This window comes from Stomoxys calcitrans, chromosome 2, assembly GCF_963082655.1.
Source record: "Stomoxys calcitrans chromosome 2, idStoCalc2.1, whole genome shotgun sequence".
Taxonomy (NCBI): Eukaryota; Metazoa; Arthropoda; class Insecta; order Diptera; family Muscidae; genus Stomoxys; species Stomoxys calcitrans.
In genome coordinates, this window is record NC_081553.1 from 107,453,738 (window position 1) to 107,478,742 (window position 25,005).

The window sequence follows — 25,005 nt, forward strand, 5'->3', positions numbered from 1 at the left end:
CAGATATAGCTCCCATATTTTAGCAGGATCCATGTGGTGGGTTCCCAAGATTACGCCCGGCCGAAATTATCACCCTTTTACTTGTTTCAATTGGCATAGCTCCTCACAAATGTCGCCAGCATAGGGAGGCCACCATGAACACTTTTTTCTTGGGGATTCGAACCCAGCTAGGATTCGAACCCAGCTAGGATTCGAACCCAGCGTTCAGGGATATAGACTGACATGCTAACCTCTGTGCTACGGTAACCTCTTGCGGAAGTGGAAACTTGGAAAATTTAAAAAACGGACTCTGCCGGTTTGTTGCCCGGGCTGTTATCGATTTTCAGGTCGAGCTTGGAGTAGTCCTACATTCAGAGGGTAGTGAGAATAGTCAGAGAGGCAGGCCTTTATACGCATGGAGATCAAATAAAGTATCGGCTCATATGTCAGCCACAAAGCAGTTCTATATATCGTCGCCTTAAACCTTTTATCCATGACTTTGGGTAAGCAAATGTTTACCTTTGTTTAGTAACCTGTTTTTGTTATTCAAAACGCCACACTTCCAAAGAGGAAGCTATTAAACCCCTTGCAGTTTTTCCCTCAACTGTTTCATTTAACTGGTAAAACAATAAAACCTAAAAATATGTTTTGGACCATATAACTCTGTGATCCCTATCGCAAGTTAAACATTGTTTTTTAATGAACAAGAGGAAGTACTAGAAGGTCTAATACTATGAATAGAGATATTTAAAAAGAAAAAGTTTTTTTTTTTTTTTCATTTTATGCCCTCTACTCACAGCATTCTTCACGTGAAGCAAAAAGCTGAAAAAAAGAAAAAACCCAAAATAATCTTCGCCTTAATTTACATTAAGGAAACCGCAAACAAATTTCGGAGGGTATACATTTCAGCAACATAAATTTTTTATTTGAAATTTGTTCATGACAAATACAACACGAATTTTTCATAACAACTTCCATGGGAGGGGAAGGAAAACTACGCTTTTTTTTGTATGCACATCACATATTTACATATTTAAGGCGCATTCGAAAAAAAAAGCGAAAAACCTAAACTAACCAAATCTCCTGGTTTGTGCCGACCCAAGGGTCAACCATATTTACATTTTTCCCCAAAGTAGCAAATTGGGTTAATATAAACTTTGTGGGCCACATAGGAATGAGTTGGGCAAATGCGGGCCCAAGACCCAATCGTGTCAGGTAACACTTATTAGCAAAAGGGGCAAAACAAAAAAAAAACACAAACCCGTGTCCACTCAACAGAGGCATAATGTCGATACCGCAACATTTGCGGTCACGATAATACCCTAAATGCAAAACCGCGACTAATAAGAGTAAATTATTTAGTGGGAAACGTGGCACACGCCACGTAACAAAGTTATAGACAAGCGTATAAGCTTAATACAGACCCACATATACATACGTATGTTTATTATGTACACAGGTATGTATGTCTGAATACATATTTGCTCGATCACACTCATGTACCAGTGGGCATTAAGTGCTTACACCGTTTTAATGAGTTAAATTAACCAGAAACGCTACATTTTGCCGAGCACCAAATGGCCAAAAAGGTAACATCGAAAGTCAACAATTAACGCTCAAATGATTTCACTCTCATGCCATACAGTAGCTCGAAGCTGAAAGAGTTATAAAGCGAGTAAAAAGGCGTTCAGTTCGGCCCGGATGTAGAAAAGCCTTACATAAGTCAATGCGACAAATTTCAGTAAAATCGGATTATAAATGCGCCTTTTTTGGGGCCAAGACTTTAAATCAATATATCGGCCCATATGGCAGCTATATCTAAATCTGGACCGATTTGAGCCAAGTTGTAGAAAAATGCCGCAGAGTCTAACACAGCTCACTGTCCCAAATTTCGGCGACATCGGACAATAAATGGGTCTTTTATGACCCTAAAACCTTAAATCGAGAGATCGGTTTATATAACAGCTATATCCAAATCAGTTCCGATCTAAGCGAAATTGACGAAGGATGATGAAGGGCCTAACACAACTCACTGTCCCAAATTTCAGCAAAATCGGATAATAAATGAGGCTTTTATGGCCCCAAAACTTTAAATCGAGATGACGGCTATATCTAAATCTGGACCGATCTGAGCCAAATTGACGAAAGATGTCGAAGGGCCTAAAACAACTCAATGTCTAACAATTCAGCAAAATCGGATAATAAATGTGGCTTTTATGGTCCTAAGACCCTAAATCGGAGGATCGGTCTATATGGCAGCTATATCCTAATCTGGATCGATCTGAGCCAAATTGACGAAGGGTGTCGACTGGCCTAACACAACTCACAGTCCCAAATTTCAGCAAAATCGGATAATAAATGTGGCTTTTATGGGTCTAAGACCCTAAATCGGAGGATCGGCCTATATGGCAGCTATATCCAAATCTGAACCGATCTGAGCCAAATTGTAGAAAGATGTCGAGAGACTCATCAGAACTCACTGTCCCAAATTTCAGGAAAATCGAATAATAAAAGTGGCTTTTATGGGCCTAAGACCCTAAATCGGAGGATCGGTCTATATGGCAACTATATCCAAATCGGAACCGATCTAGACCAAATTGAAGAAGGATATCGAGGGGCCCAAAACAAGTCACTGTTTCTAATTTCAGCAAAATCGGATAATAAATGTGGCTTTTATGGGCCTAGGACCCTAAATCAGAGGATCGGTCTTCATGGCAGCTATATCCAAATCTGGACCAATCTTAGCCAAATTGACAAAAGATGTCGAGGGGCCTAACACAACTCACTGTTCCTAATTTCAGCAAAAACGGATAATAAATGTGGCTTTTATGGGCCTAAGACCCTAAATCGGCGGATCGGTCTATATGACAGCTATATCCAAATCGGAACCGATCTGAGCCAAATTGAAGAAGGATGTCGACTGGCCTAACACAACTCACTGTCCCAAATTTCAGCAAAATCGTATAATAAATGTGGCTTTTATGGGCCTAAGACCCTAAATCGGAGGATCGGTCTATATGGCAGCTATATCCAAATCTGAACCGATCTGAGCCAAATTGACGAATAATGTCGAGGGGCCCAAAACAAGTCACTGTCACAAATTTCAGCAAAATCGTATAATAAATGTGGCTTTATTGGTCTAAGACCCTAAATCGGCGAATCGGTCTATATGGGGGCTATATCAAGATATAGTCCGATATAGCCCATCTTCGAACTTAACCTGCTTATGGACAAAAAAAGAATCTGTGCAAAATTACAACTCAATTTTCTATTTTTAAAAACTGTAGCGTGATTTCTATAGACGGGCGGACGGACATGGCTATATTGTCTTAGATTTTTACGCCGATCAAGAATTTGTATACTTTATAGGGTCGGAAATGGATATTTCGATGTGTTTCAAATGGAATGACAAAATGAATATACCCTCATCCTTCGGTGGTGGGTGTAACAAACCAACAAACAAACAAACACAAATTGATTGTTATACCCTACACAACTGCTGTGGTACAGGGTATTATAACTTAGTGAATTTGTTTGTAACACCCAAAAGGAAGAGAGATAGACCCATTGATATGTATACCAATCGTTTCAGAATTACTTTCTGATTCGATTCAGGTTCATTCCGTTTGTCTGTTTGTCTGTCCATGTTAGGTTAGGTTAGGTTAGGTAAGAGTGGCAGTCCTTTACAGACTCACTTAGACAATTTCAAATCAATTGTGATACCACAGTAGCGACAGACCAAGGCTTCTGGCGGGAATCGAACCCACGACCGGGGCGCCCCGTCTGTCCATGTTAATTTGTGTACAAACTACAGGTCGCAATTTTCATCCGATCGTCTTCAAATTTGGTGTGGGCATGTTTTTCGACCTAGAGACAAAGCCTATTGAAGTTGGGAAAAATCGGTACAGACTTGGATATAGCTTCCATATATATGTTCATCAGATTTGCAGAAATACTGCAATAAAATTGTCATTTATTAACCGATTTTCTCGAAATTTGGCAGGAACGATTTTCTAATGACTCTCATTTTATTGGTGAATTTCATAGAGATCGGTTCAGATTTGGATATAACTTTCACATATATGTTTGTCCGATTTTCAGTAGTAATGCAATAAAATTGTCATTTGTTTCCCGATTCTCCCGAAATTTGGCAGGAAGGATTTTCAAATGTCTTTCGATATTGCTAATGAATTTCATGGAAATCGGTTCAGATTTAGATATAGCTCTCTTATATATATCGCCTGATTTTCACTCCTAGAGCCACTGCAAGTGCATTTATTGACCAATCTTCCCAAAAATTTGTACAACGCTTTCCTCGACGACTTTCACAATGTCTATAAAGTTTGCTCGAAATCGGTTCAGACTTAGACATAGCTCTCACATATATATTCTCATCCGATTTGCAGTTATATTGCAATCAAATGGTCATTTGTTAATCTATTTTCTCGAAATATGGCAGGAAGGATTTTCATCTTGCATCTCGATATTAAAGATGAATTTCATAGAAATCGTTTCAGATTTAGATATTTTCTAGAGACCAATCTTTCCAAAATTTTGCACAACGCTTTTCCCGACGAGTACCACATTATCAAATCATGGGTAATTTGCAATAATGTTTTCATTTGTGAACCCTGGTTATAACATTTTGAACAAATTTGCTCGAAATGTGATACGGATTGTTTCATAACCCATCTGAAAACATCCGGCGAGGTCCATCAAAATTGGTTCACAATTAGACATAGCTCCCACTTTGTACCTATAGGGTAGGTGTAGACTATTATAAAGTCGGCACCGCCCGACTTTTGCCTTTCCTTGCTGGTTACATAGAAGACGTGCCAAAACTTTTGCCAATATTTTATTTCCAGTCACTTTATTACATCCAATTCCACTCGTCCAAAGTGAATCTATGTGGTATGGCCAGTAGTAGTTTTATGGAAACGGAAATGAAGATTACCTAATTCGCGGTCGAATGGAAACGTACAAATGTTTATCCAAGGTAAATACATTCAAGGGATAACGATGGATGCCCTTAGCATTTGGACGTTAAATAAAAGTTTTGTTTGCTTAAACTCAGAGTACGCTTGCGGTTACTCTCTATGCACTTACTATATAAATGAAATTAAGGACGAATTTTAAAGCTAACGTAATGCTAAACAGAAGGGCATATTAAAAGCGTATATGGAAGCATTATGGATAGGGTATTAAATACATAGTGATAGTATGATGCAAAATCAATAAACCCAATGGTTTGGGGAGAAGTTTAAGGTAAATTTTTAGACGTTGATTAATTTAAGTGTTGCCTTTGGGCAAATGGCCAGTAGTGTCACAGGTGTTCCTAAATAAATTTAGAGAATGACAGCTACGTTAAAAATAGAACGTATTAATCAAACATGTCACTTTAATCGTATGAAAAAAAACAATGTGTACCTAAACAAAATAAATGCCTTGCCATACGCCTATGTTTAGGCCACTCCATGTAGTTATGACTAAAATTTTCTTTATTTTAGGAAATGCATATGAAATGTTCTAATTTTACAAAATACAATTAAACTAAAAGCAACAATTAAAAAGGCCTAAGTTCAGCGGGGCGGAACTTTGGATATCCACCACCTCGGTTATATATGTAAATCCCATTTTGTCACAATCAGGTGGAAAGTGGATAACTTTAGCAACCAAATGCGGCACAGAAATTGGGTAGTCCAATATGTATGTCACTATTCAATTATGTAGAAGAAAATATTGGTCTTTTTGGCAAATATATCCAATTATAAACCGATCTGAACCATATTTCGGTCAGATGTTGGAAGATCTTAACCTACTCACTGTTTCAAATATCAGCGAAATCGGGTGATAAATAAAATATGCGATTTAGACCCTTTATAGGCAAATCGGTCTATATGACAGCTGTATCTAAATATAGTCCAATCTGTACCATAATTATGTCGGGTATTAGGAGGCTAAAAATAACCCACGGTTTAAAATTTTAGCGAAATCGGTTAAAAAATAAAGCTTCTATGGGTTTCAGACCCTTTATAGGGAGATTAGTCCATATGGCAGCCATATCTAAATATAGCCCGATCTGAACCATATTAAGATCAGATATCGGGAGGCTTAAAATAAACCACAGTTTTAAATTTCATCGAAATCGGGTAATAAATGAAATTCTTGTGGCCTTCAGACCCTTTATCGGCAGATCGGTCCATATGACAGCTGTTATTAAACATAGTCCGATCCGTACCATATTTGGGTCGGATGTTGGGAGGCATAAAGCTGCGCACTATTCCAAATTTCAGCGAAATCGGATAAAAAATAAAGCATTTATGGGTTTCGGACCTTTTATCGGGAGATCGGTCCATATGGCAGCCATACCTAAATATAGTCGGATCTGAACCATATTTAGATCAGGGAGGCTTAAAATAACCTACTGTTTCAAATTTCAGCGAAATCGGGTGATACATAAAACTTTTATGGCCTTCAGACCCTTTATCAAGAGATCGGTCTATATGACAGCTATATCTAAATATAGTCCGATCTGAACCATATTTAGATCAGATATCGGGAGGCTTAAAATAACCTACTGTTTCAAATTTCAGCGAAATCAGGTGATAAATAAAACTTTTATGGCCTTCAGACCCTTTATCAAGAGATCGGTCTATATGACAGCTATATCTTAATATAGTCCGATCTAAACCATATTTGATTCAGTTTTCGTGAAGCCTTAAATTACTCACAGTCTCAAATTTCAGCAAAATCGAATGAAAAATAAAGTTTTTATGGACATTAGACCCTTAATCGGAAAATCGGTAGCAGCTATATCTAAATATGGTCCGATTTGGCCCGTTGAAGAACTTAACCAGCGTGCCTCAAAAAGACGTATCTGTGCCAAATTTCAGCTCAATATCTCAATTTCTGAAGGCTGCAGAGTGATTGAAACAGACGGACGGACAGACTGTCAGACACACGGACATGGTTAAATCATCTTAGAATTTTACAACGATCCGAAGTATTGGGTTGCCCAAAAAGTAATTGCGGATTTTAAAAGAAAGTAAATGCATTTTTAATAAAACTTAGAATGACCTTTAATCAAATATACATTTTTTACACTTTTTTTCTAAAGCAAGCTAAAAGTAACAGCTGATAACTGACAGAGGAAAAAATGCAATTACAGAGTCACAAGCTGTGAAAAAATTTGTCAACGCCGACTATATGAAAAATCCGCAATTACTTTTTGGGCAACCATACATGCAGTCTAAGCAATACCTTCGGGCCTGTTGTTACAGGGACCATCACCTAATCACCATCTTGGAGATAGACATCTACCGCCCAGAAGGACAGTAGAGAACCACAAGATCAAGCGGCATATCAAGGGGGTCTATAAAGCATTCACCGCAGACATAGTAGCAAATGCGGTGATCAGCAACCAGATGTATGTGACCTTGAAGAACGATTGCCACCCATTGCCCCCGGAGAAATTGAACTTCCCCGGCAAACTAGAGTAGTTCTCAGGGTAGTAGGGCTCAATTGCGTTCCGGCAGATACAGCCGCCTCTACTTTTGCAGAGCTAGGATTGATGCCAAACGTTTAGGATACGTGTCCCTATTGTGAGCAGCGTAGTCACTCCTACCAAAATTTAAGAAAAATTCTATATCCGACCAACACCTACCAAATGTTCTACAAGCCAAAAATGCTTTATAATTTTTATATCCATCACCAAAGAGTTGGCCATTTCGCGATTCTAATTAGAACATATCAAATTATGCAGAATGCGCCAGAAAAATTTACTTATTTGAGAATTCGGGTAAATGGGGACAGCCGAAAATGTGAAATTAGGAGAAGATGGAGAATTTGTCGAACAGTGGTATCAGAAATTCCTATGGCAGCTGTGTGTTTGTGAGCCGTACATCATAGAGAACTCACAACTGACTGCCTCACTTTTTCGATATTTTCTGGAGTTCTGATGGTCCGTTGAAATTCATTTCTTGATTTAGCGGCACTTCCGCACTCCCAAAATGAGTGCACACATGACAGAATCGAATTACGGAGAGGAACGAGTCTGTAAGGAGGAAATTCAAAGCGAGCGCGGAAGGCACGCTGTGTAGCAACATGTGAGCGACCTTTAGAACAGAAGCTCTTGACGGCGAAGGCACGCTGCTTTATAGACCCGACCTTGATAGCAATTGACTGGAGAGAGAGATACAAACTTGGGGTCTACCCCTTCCAGATGCACTCATTCTCGAAGCCCTTCCTGCCCAACATACCACTCGGTTGTTTTTTATACCCTGCACCACCACTGTGGTACAGGGTATTATAGATTTGTGCATTTGTTTGCAACGCTAAGAAGGAGAAGAGCTAGACCCATTGATAAGTATACCGATCGACTAAGAATCACTTTCTGATTCGATTTAGCCATGTCCGTCTGTCCGTCTGTCCGTCTGTGAGTCCATGTATTCTTGTAATCAAAGTGCAGGTCGTATATGTTGTCCGATTGTCACGAAATTTTTCGCATGTCACTTTTTTGGCCAAAGGACAAACTCTATTGACTTTGAAAAAAATCGGTTCAGTTTTAGATATAGCTCCCATATATATCTTTCATCCGACATGGACTTTAATGACTGTAGAAGCCACAGTTTTCGTCCGATCTTCACAAAATTTGGCGTTGGGTATTTTCTTTGAGGTCTACATATGTGTCCAAAATTTCATAAAAATCGGTTCAGATTTAGATATAGCTGCCATATATATATTTCATCCGATATGGCCGTTTAAGGCTGTAGAAGACACAATTTACAAAATTTGGCATATGCGCGAGGTGTTTTATTTGACGTCCTAATATGTGTGCAAAATTTCATAAAAATCGGTTCAGATTTAGATATAGCTCCCATATATATCTTTCATCCGATATGGACTTTTATGGCTGTAGAAGCCACAGTTTTAGTCCGATCTTTAAAATATTTTGTACGAGGTGTTTAGTTTGACGTCCTAATATGTGTGGAAAATTTCATGAAAATCAGTTCATATTTAGATATAGCTCCTATATATATCTTTCATCCGATATGGCTGTTTAAGGCTGTAGAAGCCACAGTTTTCGCCCGATCTTTACAAAATTGTGCATGGTGTATTTTCTTTGAGGTCTACATATGTGTGCAAAATTTCATAAAAATCGGTCCAGATTTAGATATAGCTCCCATATATATCTTTCATCCGACATGGACGTTTAAGGCTGTAGAAGCCACAGTTTTCGTCCGATCTTTACAAAATTGTGCATGGGGTGTTTTATTTGACGTCTCCATATGCGTGCAAAACTTCATAAAAATCGGTCCAGATTTAGATATAGCTCCCATATATATCTTTCATCCGACATGGACGTTTAAGGCTGTAGAAGCCACAGTTTTCGTCCGATCTTTACAAAATTGTGCATGGGGTGTTCTATTTGACGTCTCCATATGTGTGCAAAATTTCATAAAAATCGGTTCAGATTTAGACATAGCTCCCATATATATCTTTCATCCGATATGGCTGTTTAAGGCTGTAGAAGCCACAATTTTTTACCGATCTTTACAAAATTTGGTAAGGCGTGTTCTATTTGACGTCTCCATAGGTGTGCGAAATTTCATAAAAATCGGTCCAGATTCAGATATAGCTCCCATATATATGTATCGCCCGATTTGCACTTAAATGGCCGTAGTAGCTACAATTTTCAACCGATCTGCCCAAAATTTGGAACGGGCTGTTTTCTTAGTGCACTTAAATATCTGAAAAATTTCATAAAAATCGGTTCAGATTTGGATATAGCTCCCATATATATCTTTCATTCGATTTGAACTATAAAGGGCTTAGAAGCCACAAGTTTGGTCCGATCTTCACCAAATTTGGCGTGGAGTTGTTTTTGTGTAGTCTCAATGTATGTGCAGTATTTCATAAAAATCGGTTCAGATTTAGATATAGCTCCCATATATATCTTTCATCCGATATGGGCTTTTAAGCCTGTAGAATCCACAATTTTCGCCCGATTTTACATGAGACTATAAAATTGGCATTCCAATACGTGCGCAAAATTTCATTAAAATCAGTCCTAATTTAGATATAGCTCCAATGTGTATATTTCATCCGCTATGGACTTTTAAGGCAGTAAAAACCACCATCAATATAACTCCCATATAATCTTTTATCCGATATGGCCTTTTAAAGATGTGGAAATCCAAATCTTTTGTCCTATGGTGGAAAAACCTTACAATGTCCTAAATTGCTATTTCAATTGGTATCCAAATTAAAGTCTGATAAGATTTCGAGATAAGTTCTACATATAAAAAGTACTACATGCACTGGGTGGTGTAGGGTATTATATATAGTCGGCACCGCCCGACTTTTACCCTTCCTTCCCGGTTTTTTAATGAGGTATGTTTCTTTGGTGCACCCTGTATCCATAGACGATGTAGACATGTTTTTTTTTTTTGTAAAATTGTTTTATACATATTATAACGTTATATGAAATAATGAACCATTGAATTGAAATTGAAATTGAAAATCCTACCAAAAATTGAGGTCAGCATACGAACCTACCAAGAGCATGAATACCAATTTTGGTAGGAACATACTAAAAACGGCAACACTGATTGTGAGGAGGGACCACACGACACATGTTACCTGTCCCAGCCCAGTCAAACCTACTCAACCCAGACACAGATCCCTCTGGACCGCACCACAACTTTGTCACAGAGACATGTTGTGGATCTCAATATTCATCAGAGCCAAGCAGACGAAAGATAGTTACATAAAACAACAAAATAGTAGGGAACAAGCCCAACCGGGAAGAAACTCTTACCAGAGGGAACATGATCCTGTCAGCTTATCACGCCTCTGCAGAACTCCTGAATGACAAGTGAATGAAAAGAGGCCCTGTGTCGACTGCAACTACAAATTTGCCCATGAATATACAATAGAGGAACAGGGGCAAACTTCTCTTCTCACATATCAATGAGAGATGTCCAATTCAAGTTTAAGCTCAGTGATACGGGGCCTACGTTTTAAAGCCGATTCCTCCTTGTTATAGCCGAGTCTTTATAATTGGCGAATCCTTTTTATAGCCGAATTCTTGGATTCATACTCAGGCGCTCAGCGTCGCAGGCGGACATGCTAACCTCTGCGCTATGGTGGTCTCCATGTCGTATAAGTAATTGAAATTACATTCATTATACGCCACTTGTACGCCTTCTAAAGGAACAGCATACACGGAAAACATAGCAAATCACATGTAAAACCGTATTAAGTTCAGCTGGGCTGAATCTTATATACCCTCTTCACTATGGATCGAAGTAAAAAGTTCTTTGAATGCAGGACCTACGTGTATAAAGTTATGGACCCGTTATCACTGTTAGAAGACTTTACAAAATACAATGTTTGAAATTTCAACCAAATCGCGCACCAGAGGCTCAAAAAGTTGAAACGGTCGACCGGTTTATATGGAAGCTATATCAAATTTTTTAACGATTTAGACATTATGTAGCACGATTGTTGGAAGTCACAACAAAACACCGCGTTCAAAATTTCAGCGAAAAGGGATAAGAATGGCACATTCAAGAGGCGCTAGAATTAAAATCGGGGGATTGGTTTATATGGCAACTATACCAGGTTATGGACCGATTTAAGCCATACTTGGCAAAACTATTGGAAGCCATAAAAAATACGAGGAGGTAAATTCGAGCCAAATAGGAGTAGGTGCTACTAAATCCAAACATTAACCAATTCGGGCCATTGACAATCCCACCCGTCCTACACTAATAGAAGGTTTAGGTTGAATGGGTAGCTCACCCCCACAAGGTAAGTCCACTCGGAGGCTAGTCCGACCCAATGTGACATACTATTAACAACAAATACAAGCGTGCAAAGTTCGGCCGGACCGATTTTTATATACCATGGATAGCATTTGACAAGTTCTTTACGTTATTTTTTCAAATAGAAAAACACCAGTCATAGAAAAACATCACCTCCAAAACTTCAGGCAAATCGAGTAATAATTGCGCCTCCCAGAGACTCGAAAAGTCAAACTGGGAGATCGGCTTATATATCAGCTATATCAGGTTATATACCGATTTAGACCATACTTGGAAAAGTTGTTGAAAGTCATATCAAAACGACATGTGCAAAATTTCAACTATATGGGATACGAATTGCGCCCTCTAGAGGGGAGATCGGTTAAAATGGCAGGTATATCAGGTTATTAACCGATTTAAACCATACTTAGTATAGTTGTCGGAAGTAATAACAAAACACTTCATGCCCAATTTCATTCAAATCGGATGAGAATTGCGCCCTCTAGCGGATCAAGAAGTCAAGATCCACGATCGGTTTATATGGCAGCTATAGCAGGTAATTAACCGATTTTAACCGTACTTAGCACAGTGGTTGGAAGTGACACCAAAACACCACGTGCAAAATTACAGCCAAATCGAATAAAAATTGCGCCTTTTAAAATATGAAGAAGTGGAGACCCCAGATCGGTTTATATGGCAGCTATATCAGGTAATGTACCGATTTGCGACCAACGAAGCGCAGTTGTTGGAAGTTATAACAAAACACTTGATGCAAAAATTTCAGCCAAATCGGATAGGAATTACGCCCTCTAACGGCTCAAGAAGTCAAGATGCTGGCAATATTTGTGAGGTACTTTGTCGAAACTTCTATCCAAAGAGGCGGCGCATATTCGGCAGACCGTTCGGATTCGGCTATAAACAGGAGACCCCTCATTATGGAGCCCAAAACTAGAATCGGACTGCACTCATTGATATGCGAAAAGTTTGCCCCGTGTTCTTTAGTGGAACGTTCAGGTGGTGTTCATTTACTTCTTCGAGAGTTTTCGTTCTTTGGACATACTGGACGGACGGTCTATTGTACATGACGACGACCAGGAATATAAACACTTTCTGGGCCTTATACGGATATTTCAAGGAGCTTCAAACGGTATGACATAATAAGTAAACCCCATCCCATGATGCCAAATCCAATGTAAAGGGTGATTTTTTTGAGGTTAGGATTTTCATGCATTAGTATTTGACAGATCACGTGGGATTTCAGACATGGTGTCAAAGAGAAAGATGCTCAGTATGCTTTGACATTTCATCATGAATAGACTTACTAACGAGCAACGCTTGCAAATCATTGAATTTTATTACCAAAATCAGTGTTCGGTTCGAAATGTGTTCATTCACCGTTCAGCGATGAGGCTCATTTCTGGTTGAATGGCTACGTAAATAAGCAAAATTGCCGCATTTGGAGTGAAGAGCAACCAGAAGCCGTTCAAGAACTGCCCATGCATCCCGAAAAATGCACTGTTTGGTGTGGTTTGTACGCTGGTGGAATCATTGGACCGTATTTTTTCAAAGATGCTGTTGGACGCAACGTTACGGTGAATGAACACATTTCGAACCGAACACTGATTTTGGTAATAAAATTCAATGATTTGCAAGCGTTGCTCGTTAGTAAGTCTATTCATGATGAAATGTCAAAGCATACTGAGCATCTTTCTCTTTGACACCATGTCTGAAATCCCACGTGATCTGTCAAATACTAATGCATGAAAATCCTAACCTCAAAAAAATCACCCTTTATTAATCCTCTGACATATGGGCTTTGGCACACCTCTTCATTACGATCATTCTACCCCGAATTCTTAATAAATTGTTGATCACGATGTCATTCAGAGTTAATTTTTCATTCTAAGTCAACAAATCGATATTGAATGACACCACAGTTTTGGAAAGCATTAAAGTGGAAGCATTTTCCGCTCAGATAAGCAACACTAAACCGCTGGGAATTAAGCCCAAGCAGTTTATAAAGACTCCCTACGTTTGTCAACAACAACAAATTTGATTTTCCTTTAGCTTGAATACCTCGCAAACATCTACCTCTAGTAATTCAATCTACGCACCAAAAATCTGTTACCATCGTTAAATTTTGCTACTTAATAGCACTTTCCATTTCGTTTTTATGAAACCCGCATGAATTTTCAATCTATGAAAAAGCCTTGACATAAAACACAAAATTTGTGATGTAAACAAAGGCAAAGTCTAATCACGACATCTTGATTCATTTGCTGCCAAAGCCAAATTTAATCCTATTTACACGTGTAATCTATCTAAGCTTCCGCAGCACCTTTTGTTCAGCTTGGGACGACATTTTGTTAATATATTGATTAAATTTACATTACCGGACATTATTTAAATGGAGACTCGCTTTACAGCCATTTTCTGACCCTGAATTTGGTCCGACATTAATGAGCGTCTTTCAATTCAATTAGTGCCACCACCCACAATGAATGGATGGATGGATGGCCTTAGAGCGCAACATCCTTGAAATTTTTATGACTACACATGTAATACTCCACCAACAACAAGTCGCCAAAAAAAACCCCATTTCCGCGTTGTCCACACAACCAACCTTCAGAAACAGCAGAAAAAAAGCGAAAGTCCTCCAACTATCATCCTTGGGGTTCACCGCGAAATAGACATTGTTAGCCATTTTATGGATATTTTTATGCAGTCCTTCTTCTATTTAAATGAAATTTCAACAAAATTTCTAGTCCTGTTGTAAAATCGCCAAAGGCTCAAGATAATAAAAACGTCCAACATAAAATTCCTTCTGCAATAAATTCATTCTAATGTAATAAAACCGAAAAAAGGTCCTCAACAAAATATAGATACACCAAGAGCAGTGTTGCCATTTTCAAAGAATATCCATTGAAATTTGGTATAATTTTAAGCAAAAACAAGTATTTATATAGAACTTATCTCCAAATCTAGTCAGACTTTAATTCGGATACCTATTGAAATATCAAATAGAACCTTGCAAGATTTTCCTACGATAGGACAACAAATTTGGATTTCCACATCCTTAAAAGGCCATATCGGATAAAAGATTATATGGGAGTTATATTGCAATCTATGCCAATTTGGATGACACATATTGGGACGTCTAATAGAACATCTCACGCCCAATATTGTAGAGATGTGACCAAAATTGTGGCTTTTAATGCCTCAAAAGTCCATATCGGATAAAATAAATATTTATATTGGAGCTATATCTAAATCCAGATCGATTTTAATGAAATTTTGCGCACGTATTGGAACATCAAATAAACCGTCTCATGGAAAATCGGACCAAAAACTGTGGTTTCTACGGGCTAAAGTCTGTAGTGGATGAAAGATATATCGGGGACCAATGTCTAAATTTTAACCGAATTTTATGAAATTTTGCATACGTACTAAGACGTCAACTAAAACACCTCGTACTACATCTTGTTAAGATGGGACTAAAATAGTGGCTTCTACAGCCTTAAAAGATCATATTGAATAAAAGGTATATAGAGAGCTATGTCTTAATCTAGACCGATTTATATGAAATTTTGCACTAACATTGGGTCTTTAAAAAAAACAACTCAATTTTGTAAAAATCGGGCCAAATTTGTGCCTACTACAGTCTTTAAAGTTCAAATCGGATGAAAGATATATATGGGAGATATATCTAAATTTCAACCGATTTTTAGGATGAATCCAGTCATATTAAAACTTTAAAAAAAACACTTCGTGCAAAATTTTGTAAAGATCCGACCAAAATTGTGGCTGCTATAGCCTTAAAATTCCCTATCGGATGAAAGTTATATATGGGAGCTATATCTAAATCTTGACCGATTTGACGTAGTTTTGCACACATGTGAGGACGTTGAAAAAAAAACACCCCACGGCAAATTTTGTAAAGATCGGACCAAAATTGTGGCTTCTACATTCTTAAAAGACCGTATCGGATGAAAGATATATATGGGAGCTATATCTAAATCTGGACCGATTTTGACGTAGTTTTGCACACATGTGAGGACGTTGAATAAAACACCTAATGCCAAATTTTGTAGAGATCGGATCAAAATTGTGGCTTCTACAGCCTTAAAAGGCCATATCGGATGAAAGATATATATGAAAGCTATATCTTTCTCTGAACCGATTTTGTTCAAAATCAATAGCGTTCGTCCCTGGGCTACAAAAGAGACTTGTGTGAAATTTCATGACAATCGGACAATAAATGCGACCTGTAACATGATCACAAGTATATATGGATAGACAGGCGGACATAGCTAAATCGAATCGGGGAGAGATTCTATGCCACTTACCCCCATCCTATTGTGGAGGGTATAAAAAGTACGAGTATTCTACAAAAATTTGGATTCGGTCTAATTTTTTTAACCAACTATTTTAAGATTGAAAAATTTATCTGATTAATTTTTTAAATTAAACTTAACTTAAATTTTTAAAATTAAAAAATAGATAAATTTTCCCTCACTGGCAACCCTGCATCACAACATTGGTGTTTTTGCAGGACCAAAGGAATGTTGGTTGATATTTTATTCTAGGTAAGCTTTTGTAATTATTACCTTAAACAGTACGCTGGGATCCACGTCATGTAAGCACTCCAGTGTCGCATTGGTACCACGCTCAACATATCGCGGCACATTCAACTGCACTTCAGCTTCCGTATGGCCTTCTGTAAAGATAAAAAATCCAAACGGAAAGGAGAAAGAAAAACAAACCATGAGAAACTTGCTGGTGCTGTTGATAAATTTATTTCATCAAGAGGAGCTCTCCAAAAAAAAGAAAAAAACGTAAGCTAATATAAATAATGCGCACAACGCAAAAGGAAAAGGAAAGAAAAGAAATGGCCAAAGCAATTATACACAGGCAAATGCTGGCCAAAACTTTTGCAAATTGTCATAGGAAAGTTGTCGTTGGTCAACAGTACTTTATTTATCTCTAACACCCCTGACGCTTTTGTGTAACTCGATGTGAAACTGTGGGCAGTGGACAGTTTTCGAGGTCGCCTGGTGAAAACTTTTTACACCAAAAAAAAGGTAGGGAAAACATTGGTTTAGTAGTCAAATCAAACACGATGGAGAAAAACAATTTTTACTTCCTTAATAACGGGATAGGGAGTCTAAAATGTTCCGAAGCATTAGGTGGATCACTCACTGATCTACATCAGATGCGTGCCGTCCTCTGTGCGGTTGTGATACACAAGTAAAAGATTCTTTAAGACCGACGAAGTATTGAACAGAAATGGATTTTTGGAGGACTGTTCGCCAGACCACAACACCATAAAGCAATATATGACTGACAACTTTACAGCATACAGCATGCATGAAACGCGGTTTAAAGCAAAGCTGCAGAGTCAAGTAGTTTTAGCTCTTTTGACGATGTTTGTACCTCTCCGTTCGGACACACAGATGTGCTTTCGTTCTTCCGCTGTAATCACGCTACAATCGTTAAAAATCGATATATTAACCTAAAATTTGGCACAGACCAGAGAAAAACAAAGTGAATGGATTTGGATGCCACAAAAACATGTGGGTTCAATGAGTAGGGATGTTAAGTGCAATGTGCCAGCTCCTATATATTCCACATGCTTCACAATACTCTAACCACCTTTAGTAAACATCGACGAATACGTATTTCCTACTATTCGGCTGCCCTGCAAATATTTCTGATCGCCAAAAAATCTCCCGCGAATCTTCTATATGAGGGCTGCGTTTGCGGACGAGCTTGTCTAAGAGTCGCAGATGAATCCTCCTTCGTGAGAAGTCGTGCCCTCAAGATGAATTTTTCGGAAGAGTGTTTTTCGAATCTTTCATATGAGTTTAAAGAGTAAATAAGAAGAGGCTTGTAAGATCTTAGAGACTCGCAAGAATCGTGTGAACGAGTAATAAATGAGTGGAAGATGTACGAAATACTTTTCTAGAAGAGTTGCGTAACACCCGTCTGCACGAGTGTCTAATAAGTGTTTTGTAATATTTATTGATTATTGTTTAAAAAGAGTAGAGGGTTATTCGCTTGGAAGATCTAAAAACACGCAACGAGGCCACCGTAGCGCAGAGGTTAGCATGTCCGCCTATGAAGCTGAACGCCTGGGTTCGAATCCTGACGAGACCATCCGAAAAAATTTTCAGCGGTGGTTTTCCCCTCCTAATGCTGGCAACATTTGTGAGGTACTATGCCATGTAAAACAAAAGTCAGGCGGTTCCGACTGTATAATACCCTACACCTACCCTATAAGTACAATGTGGGACCTATATCCAATTCTGAACCAATTTTGATCTCGGCGAGCAAATATGTTCAACTGTAAAAACTACGGTTGGCAAATGACAACATTATGGCAAATTACCAAAATCTGACGAAGGTATATACGGGAGCTATATCTAATTCTGAACCGATTCCGAGCAAACTTCTCAGATAATGTGGTAGTCGTCAAAGAAAGGGTTGTGCAAAATTTTGGGAAGGTTGGCCAATAAATGCGCTTGCAGTGGCTCTTAAAGTGAAAGTGACAGCTGTATCTAAATCTGGGCCGATTTCAGTGAAAAGTGACAGCTGTATCTAAATCTGGGCCGATTTCTATGAAATTAAAAAAATACTTCCTGCTAAATTTCGACAGAATCGGATAGCAAAAGATCACTTTTTTGCATTATTTCTCAAAATCGGATGAACATATATATGAGAGCTATATCTAAATCTGAACCCAAAAACTTAAAACAAGAGGTCGGTCTATACGGCAGCTATATCCAAACCTAGACCGATCTGAGCCAAATTGAAGAAGAATGTTGAAATGCCTAACGCAATTCACTGTCTCGAAATTCGACGACATCAGACAATAAATGCGCCTTTTATGGGCCCAAGAACTTAAATCGAATGATCGGTATATATGGCAGTTATATCCAATTCTGGACCGATCAGAGCCATATTGCAAAAGGATGTCGAGGGGCCTAACTGATCTCAATGTACTAAATTTCGACGACATCAGACAATAAATGCGCCTTTTATGGCCCCAAAACCTTAAATCGAGAGATCGGTCTATATGGCAGCTATATCGAAATCTGCATCGATCTGGGCCACATAAAAAGAGGATGTCGGAGGGCCTTACACAACTCACTGTCCCAAAGTTTGGCGAAATTGGACACAAAATGTGCCTTTTATGGGCCCAAAACCTTATATCGAGAGATCGGTCTATATGGCAGCTATATCCAAATCTGGACCGATCTGGGCCAAACTGAAGATGGATGTCGAGGGGCCTAATGCATCTCACTGTCCCACTGTCAGCAAAATCGGATTATATATGTGGCTTTTATGGGCTTAAGACCCTAAATCGGCGGATCGGTCTATAGGGGGCTATATCAAGATATAGTACGATATAGCCCATCTTCGAATTTAACCTGCTTATGGACAAAAAAAGAAGAATCTGTGCAAAGTTTCAGATCAATATCTGAATTTTTAAAGACTGTAGCGTGATTTGAACAGACAGACGGACGGAACGATTTTGCTAAAATTTGAAACAGTGAATAGTTTCAGGCTTACCGACAACTGACCCAAATTTGGTATAGATCGGACTATATTTAGATATAGCTGTCATATAGACCGATCTTCCGATAAAGGGTCTGAAGACCATAAAAGTTTTATTTATTACCCGATTTCGCTGAAATTAAAAACAGTGGGTTATTTTAAGCCTCTCAATATCCAACCTAAATATGGTTCAGATCGGACTATATGTAGATATAGCTGCCATATAGACCGATCTTCCGATAAAGGGTCTGAAGGCTATAAAATCTTTATTTTTCATCCGATTTCGCTAAAATATGGATGAGTTTGCAGTTTTATGCCTCCCAACACCCGGGCTTAATATAGTTCAGATCGGACTATATTCAGATATAGCTGCCATATAGACCGATCTGTCGATAAGGGGACTGAAGCCCATAAAAGCCTTATTTATTACCCGATTTCCCTGAAATTTGAAACAGTGAGTTTTTCTGAACCTCACGATATGCGACCTTAATATGGTTCAGATCGGTTTATAATTGGATATATCTGCCAAAACGACCAATACTTTGTTCTACAAAATTGAAAAGTGACATATATATTGGACTACTCAATGTTCGTGTCGAAGTTGGTTGCTTAAGGTATTCAATTTTCACCGGATTGCGACGAAATGGGATTTACATATATATACCCGAGGTGGTGGTTGGTGTTGCTTATACCCTAAGTACCCACGAGAGAGATTGGCCCTGAGTTATCCTCTTCCCTTCCCTTATTACACTGTCTGTAATTGTTATTAGATTGCCTCCATCCTGCCTAAGGGAGAATGGACCGCCACAAAAGCTCTCGACCTATTGTTTTACAATTAGATTACTTACTGTTTACTGATTAAGCTTGATACGATCCGATTTTCTCAGAATTTTTCCTTCAATAAAATAAATTAAATGCCTAACCAATGAGAAACCACTGTCAGCTGTCACATTACATAAATAACGTTGCATAGAGTAGCTGAATAACCTTGAAAGAAATTGGTGTAAAATTGTACACCCACCGCCAAGGTCCAAGTGACACTTGCACAGTCTCAGCAACACCGCAGAAAGAGGACCGCATATCCGCACACAAACACACTCACGCGTACACACTCTTGTACCAATACATTCTCAGTAAGTCCCCTGGCGACAGGATTTAAATGTTACTAATGATTTAAATCGTTGAGCAGGAGAATAGGGGAATTTGGCGAGAGGTAGAGATAGAGATTTGGTCTTTAAGTAAAATGCGACAGTGAAAGTGTGCAAATGTCTGGAAAAGTACCCTTATGTACGTTTAATTACACGATAAGGATAATGTTCATTTTATCTTGTCGCGTTGCCCTTCGTTTTCATTTTCAATTTCTTTTTCATTACCATTTCGTTGGTTTACTACGATGACACTGGAACTGGCACTGGCACTTTCCTCATTTTGCTCTTCCGTTTCATTTTCTATGCCATTCACACTCCACTGTGTATGTGTGTGTGTGTGAGTTTGTGTCAGTGTAATTAATATACTCGTAGCCAGTCTTAAGCTGTAATTTGACTTCCAATGAATGTGGGCAAATTAAAAACCTGTGATGGGATTTGCTTAGATTTTAATTGCTAATCGTGTTCTAGGGGTTTTAAGATAAAGAATTCATGTGAACGTTGAAGGTCACTGCGCATTGACTACTTTAATGCGGAAATAGGAAGTAATAAAAATATAAGAACAAATAGTTAAGTTGTAGCAACTACTGATACTTCTTTACATAGGCACGGGTAACAAAATGAAGGAGGAGAGTGGAAAAGAAGAAATTTCGATTGTTGTACAATTATCTTTAATTAAGAAAAAAGGTCGAACGATAGTCAACCTATGACACTGCTCGTAAAGTTCGACAGGCTAAATCTCTAACGCCTTCCACAATGTATAGAAAAGGTTTTTTATAGACAGAACCCAAATTAGCATAAATTTATTAGATTATGATACTACTCAATATGGTACTACTTAAAGAATGTCTATTCAGTTTAAATAAGACAAGTAAAAGAGTGCTAAGTTGGGCCGGGCCGAATCTTATATACCCTCCACCATGGATAGTTGATTGCGCGGTATCTCTTTCTAGACAAATAAAGAATAATGAAATAGAACAGTTATGCTATTGGACCTATATCAAGTTATAGTCCAATTCGAAACATAAATGAAATTAGTGCTGAACATTGTAGAAGTCATTGTGTAATACTCCAGTCCATTCGGATAAGAATTGCTCCTTGTAGGGGCTCAAGAAGCAAAATCGGCAGATCGGCAGCTATAGATCGATCCAAACCATATTGGGCACGTATATTGAAGGTCATGGGAGAAGCCGTTGTACAAATTTCTGACAAATTGGATGACAATTGCGCCCTCTAGAGGCTCAAGAATTCAAGATCCCAGAACGGTTTATATGGCAACTATATCAGGTTATGCACCGATTTTCGCCATACTTACCACAGTTGTTGGAAGTCATAACAAAACACGTCATGGAAAATTTCAGCTGGATCGGATGACAATGGCGCCCTCTAGCGGCTCAAGATCCAAGATCGGTTAATATGGCAGCTATACCAGATTATGGTCCCTCTAGAAGCTAAAGAAGTCAATACCCAGGATCGGTTAATATGGCAGCTATATCAGGTTATGAACCGTTTTGAAACACACTTAGCACAGTTTTTGGAAGTGACTGCAAAACACCACGTGCAAAATTACAGCCAAATCGGATGAGAATTGCGCCCTCTAGTGGCTCAAGAAGTCAAGACCCAAGATCGGTTTATGTGGCATCTATATCATCTATATGTGGCATCTATATACCGATTTGAACCTATCTTAGCACAGTTATTGACCGATTTGAACCTAACTTAGCACAGTTGTTGAAAGTCATAGCGAAACTCATCGTGCAAAATTTCATTCCAATCGGATAAGAATGTTGCCCTCTAGTGGCTCAAGAAGTCAAGATTCAAGATGGGTTTATATGGCAGCTATATAAGGTTATTGACCGATTTAAACCATACTTAGCACAGTTGTTGGAAGTCATAGCGAAACACGTCGTGCAAAATTTTATTCCAATCGGATAAGAATTGCGCCCTCTAGTGGCTCAAGAAGTCAAGTCAACAGATCGGTTTATATGACAGCTATAGCAGGTTATGGACCGATATGGCACAGTTGTTGGATATCATAACAAAATACTTCCTGCAAAATTTCATTCAAATCGGATATGAGTTGCGCCCTCTAGTGGCTCAAGAAGTCAAGAACCAAGATCGGTTTATATGGCAGCTATATCAAAACATGGACCGATTTAAACCATACTAAGCAGAGTTGTTGGAAGTGGCACCAAAACACCAAGTGCAAAATTTCAAAAAAATAATTGTTGAATCGGACGAGAATTGCGCCCTCTAGTGGCTCAAGAAGTCAAGTCCCCAGATCGGTTTATATTACAGTTATATCAAAATATGGACCGATTTAAACCATACTAAGCGCAGCTGTTGGAAGTGATACCAAAACACCACGTGCAAAATTGTAGTCAAATCTGATAAGAATTGCCCCAATTGAAGCTCAAAAAGTCAAGATCCCAGACGGGTTTATATGGCAGCTATATCAAAATATGGACCGATTTGGCCAAATTACAATTCGAACCAACCTACACTAATAAAAAGGTTTCAAGCGTCTAGCTTTACTCCTTCGAAAGTAAGCGTGCTTTCGACAGACAGACGGACGGACGGACATGGCTAAATCGGCTTAAAATGTCATGACGACCTCGTGCAAAATTTCAGTCAAATCTGATGAGAATTGCGGCCTCTAGAGGCTCAAAAAGTCATGATCCCAGTTCGGTTTATATGGCAGCTATTTCAAAACATGGACCGATTTGGCCCATTTACAATACCAACCGACCTATGTGACTGTTGAAGCCATATCAATTGTTCAGCACCAAAACCATTTACAATACATTCAGATATCTATAAGGGATAACCTACATCACCATCTACAAATGAAACTAGAGGTACATCGAATTAAATGTAACGATATAACTGTGACGACTCATCATCATATTCAGCATATTCCGTCTTTGCGAAAAAGTTGATCAACGCTAACACTATTCTTAGTCTAAAGATGTCTGGATGTTGCCATCATTGTAGTTCAGTTGTGAAGAAGTTCGTCTTTACCCAATGAATGGTTGTACCAGGTACTTTCATCAGTTTTTGATTGAATTTACATCCAGATAAACTTTCACCGGAGCGAGACATCTACTCACGATCTGATGGAGAAAATCATCAAGGCAAGATTCATATTGCCGTAATTCAGGAGCCATGGACCACAAAGTGTCTGGACTGAACCATATGAACTACCAATTGTCCTATGCTAACACTGGTACTCGGCCGAGGAACTGCGTTATTTGTCATAAAAATTTTAAATAATTAAATATTTTCCCCAGAGTTGTCAACATTGGATGCAACAGTTATGAGACAGGGAGACGTTGGAGCATACCTGGCATCACTTTATCTGACTTTGGACTCTCCGACACCGCCAGCTACGTCGGAGCTGCAACGTTTGGTAAGACAGCAAAACAGACAGGAAACGAGGTACTAATAGGGTACAATGCAAACTCCATATTTGCTCGGGTAGGACCAACATTAATAAGCGGGGCCAAGCCCTGGCAGAGTTCTTCAATACTAACGACCTAATAACACTTAATATTGGTAACACCGCTGCCTTTGTTTATAGGATTAGGGAGGAGCTTTTAGATGTGACAATATGTTCGGAAAATCTAATCGATGAGGTTCAGGATTGGATGGTCTCCGTGGACCATTCCTTCTTAGACCATCGCTAAATAAAGTCTAGAATAGCACGGACAGAACACGATAAGCTTCTGTAATAAGTTGAAAACCAACCGACCAAAATTCGGGATTTGGGAAAAAATTTTTACCCAAGCATTGAAGATATTAATGACAATGTCAACAGGATTACGACTGCTCCAGTAGAGTCTGTCGAAGATAGTTGCCCTTAACGAGAAAGGAAATCATCTCAAGAAAAGACCTGGATGACGGGGAAGACTCGCAACATTGGGAAAGAGGTCCGCAGGCTTTTTAACAGAGCACGTCGTGAAAAATCGGAAGTTTATTGGGATGTGAAATACACACGGCTCAGGTTAGGTTAGGTAAGGTTGAAAAGAGGATGCAGATATTAATCCGCCCCATGCCACTGTGGACATACACCTATGCCAGTAATCGGCTTGTGGTGCACTCTAAAAACTATAAAGGAACCTCTAAAAAGAAAATTTTAAGTTAGGAATTCCATGCTACTTACAAAATCCTTAATTGTTTTCAATACCACTCCCCTAAGTTGGTTCATGTCTGCTAATGTGTCTCCACCTAAGTACCGGTATCTGTTTTACGCGAAAGCTGGGCAATGATAAAAGAAATGCTCCAACGTCTCATCATGTTCCCCGCATGCCCTACACATGCTACCACTTGCCGCACCGATTTTATATAAGTGAGCTCGTAGTCCTATGTGTCCCGTTATGATACCAATAGCTATATTGACCTCCTTCTTGCTTCCTTTCAGTAATAGTGTCGTCTTTTCAAGATCTGGATTCCCCCATAGGATTTTCGCCATCCTACCGACTGTTTTGCTGTTCCACAATGTTGCATGCGCATTCGTT

At 38.8% G+C, this 25,005-nt stretch overlaps 1 protein-coding gene across 4 annotated transcripts in view; it reads right to left on the reverse strand.

Annotated features, from left to right (window-relative positions):
- LOC106084618 (uncharacterized) overlaps positions 1-25,005 on the reverse strand; it is a 464,287-nt gene that overhangs the window by 180,846 nt on the left and 258,436 nt on the right. For all 4 annotated transcript variants that reach the window (XR_001220845.2, XM_013248441.2, XM_013248439.2 and 1 more), the window contains one exon: positions 16,394-16,503. Coding sequence is in view for 3 of the 4 variants with exons in the window: in XM_013248441.2 (XP_013103895.2) it covers positions 16,394-16,503 (110 nt within the window). In the remaining variant the exon portion in view is untranslated. The remainder of the gene's footprint in view (positions 1-16,393; positions 16,504-25,005) is intronic.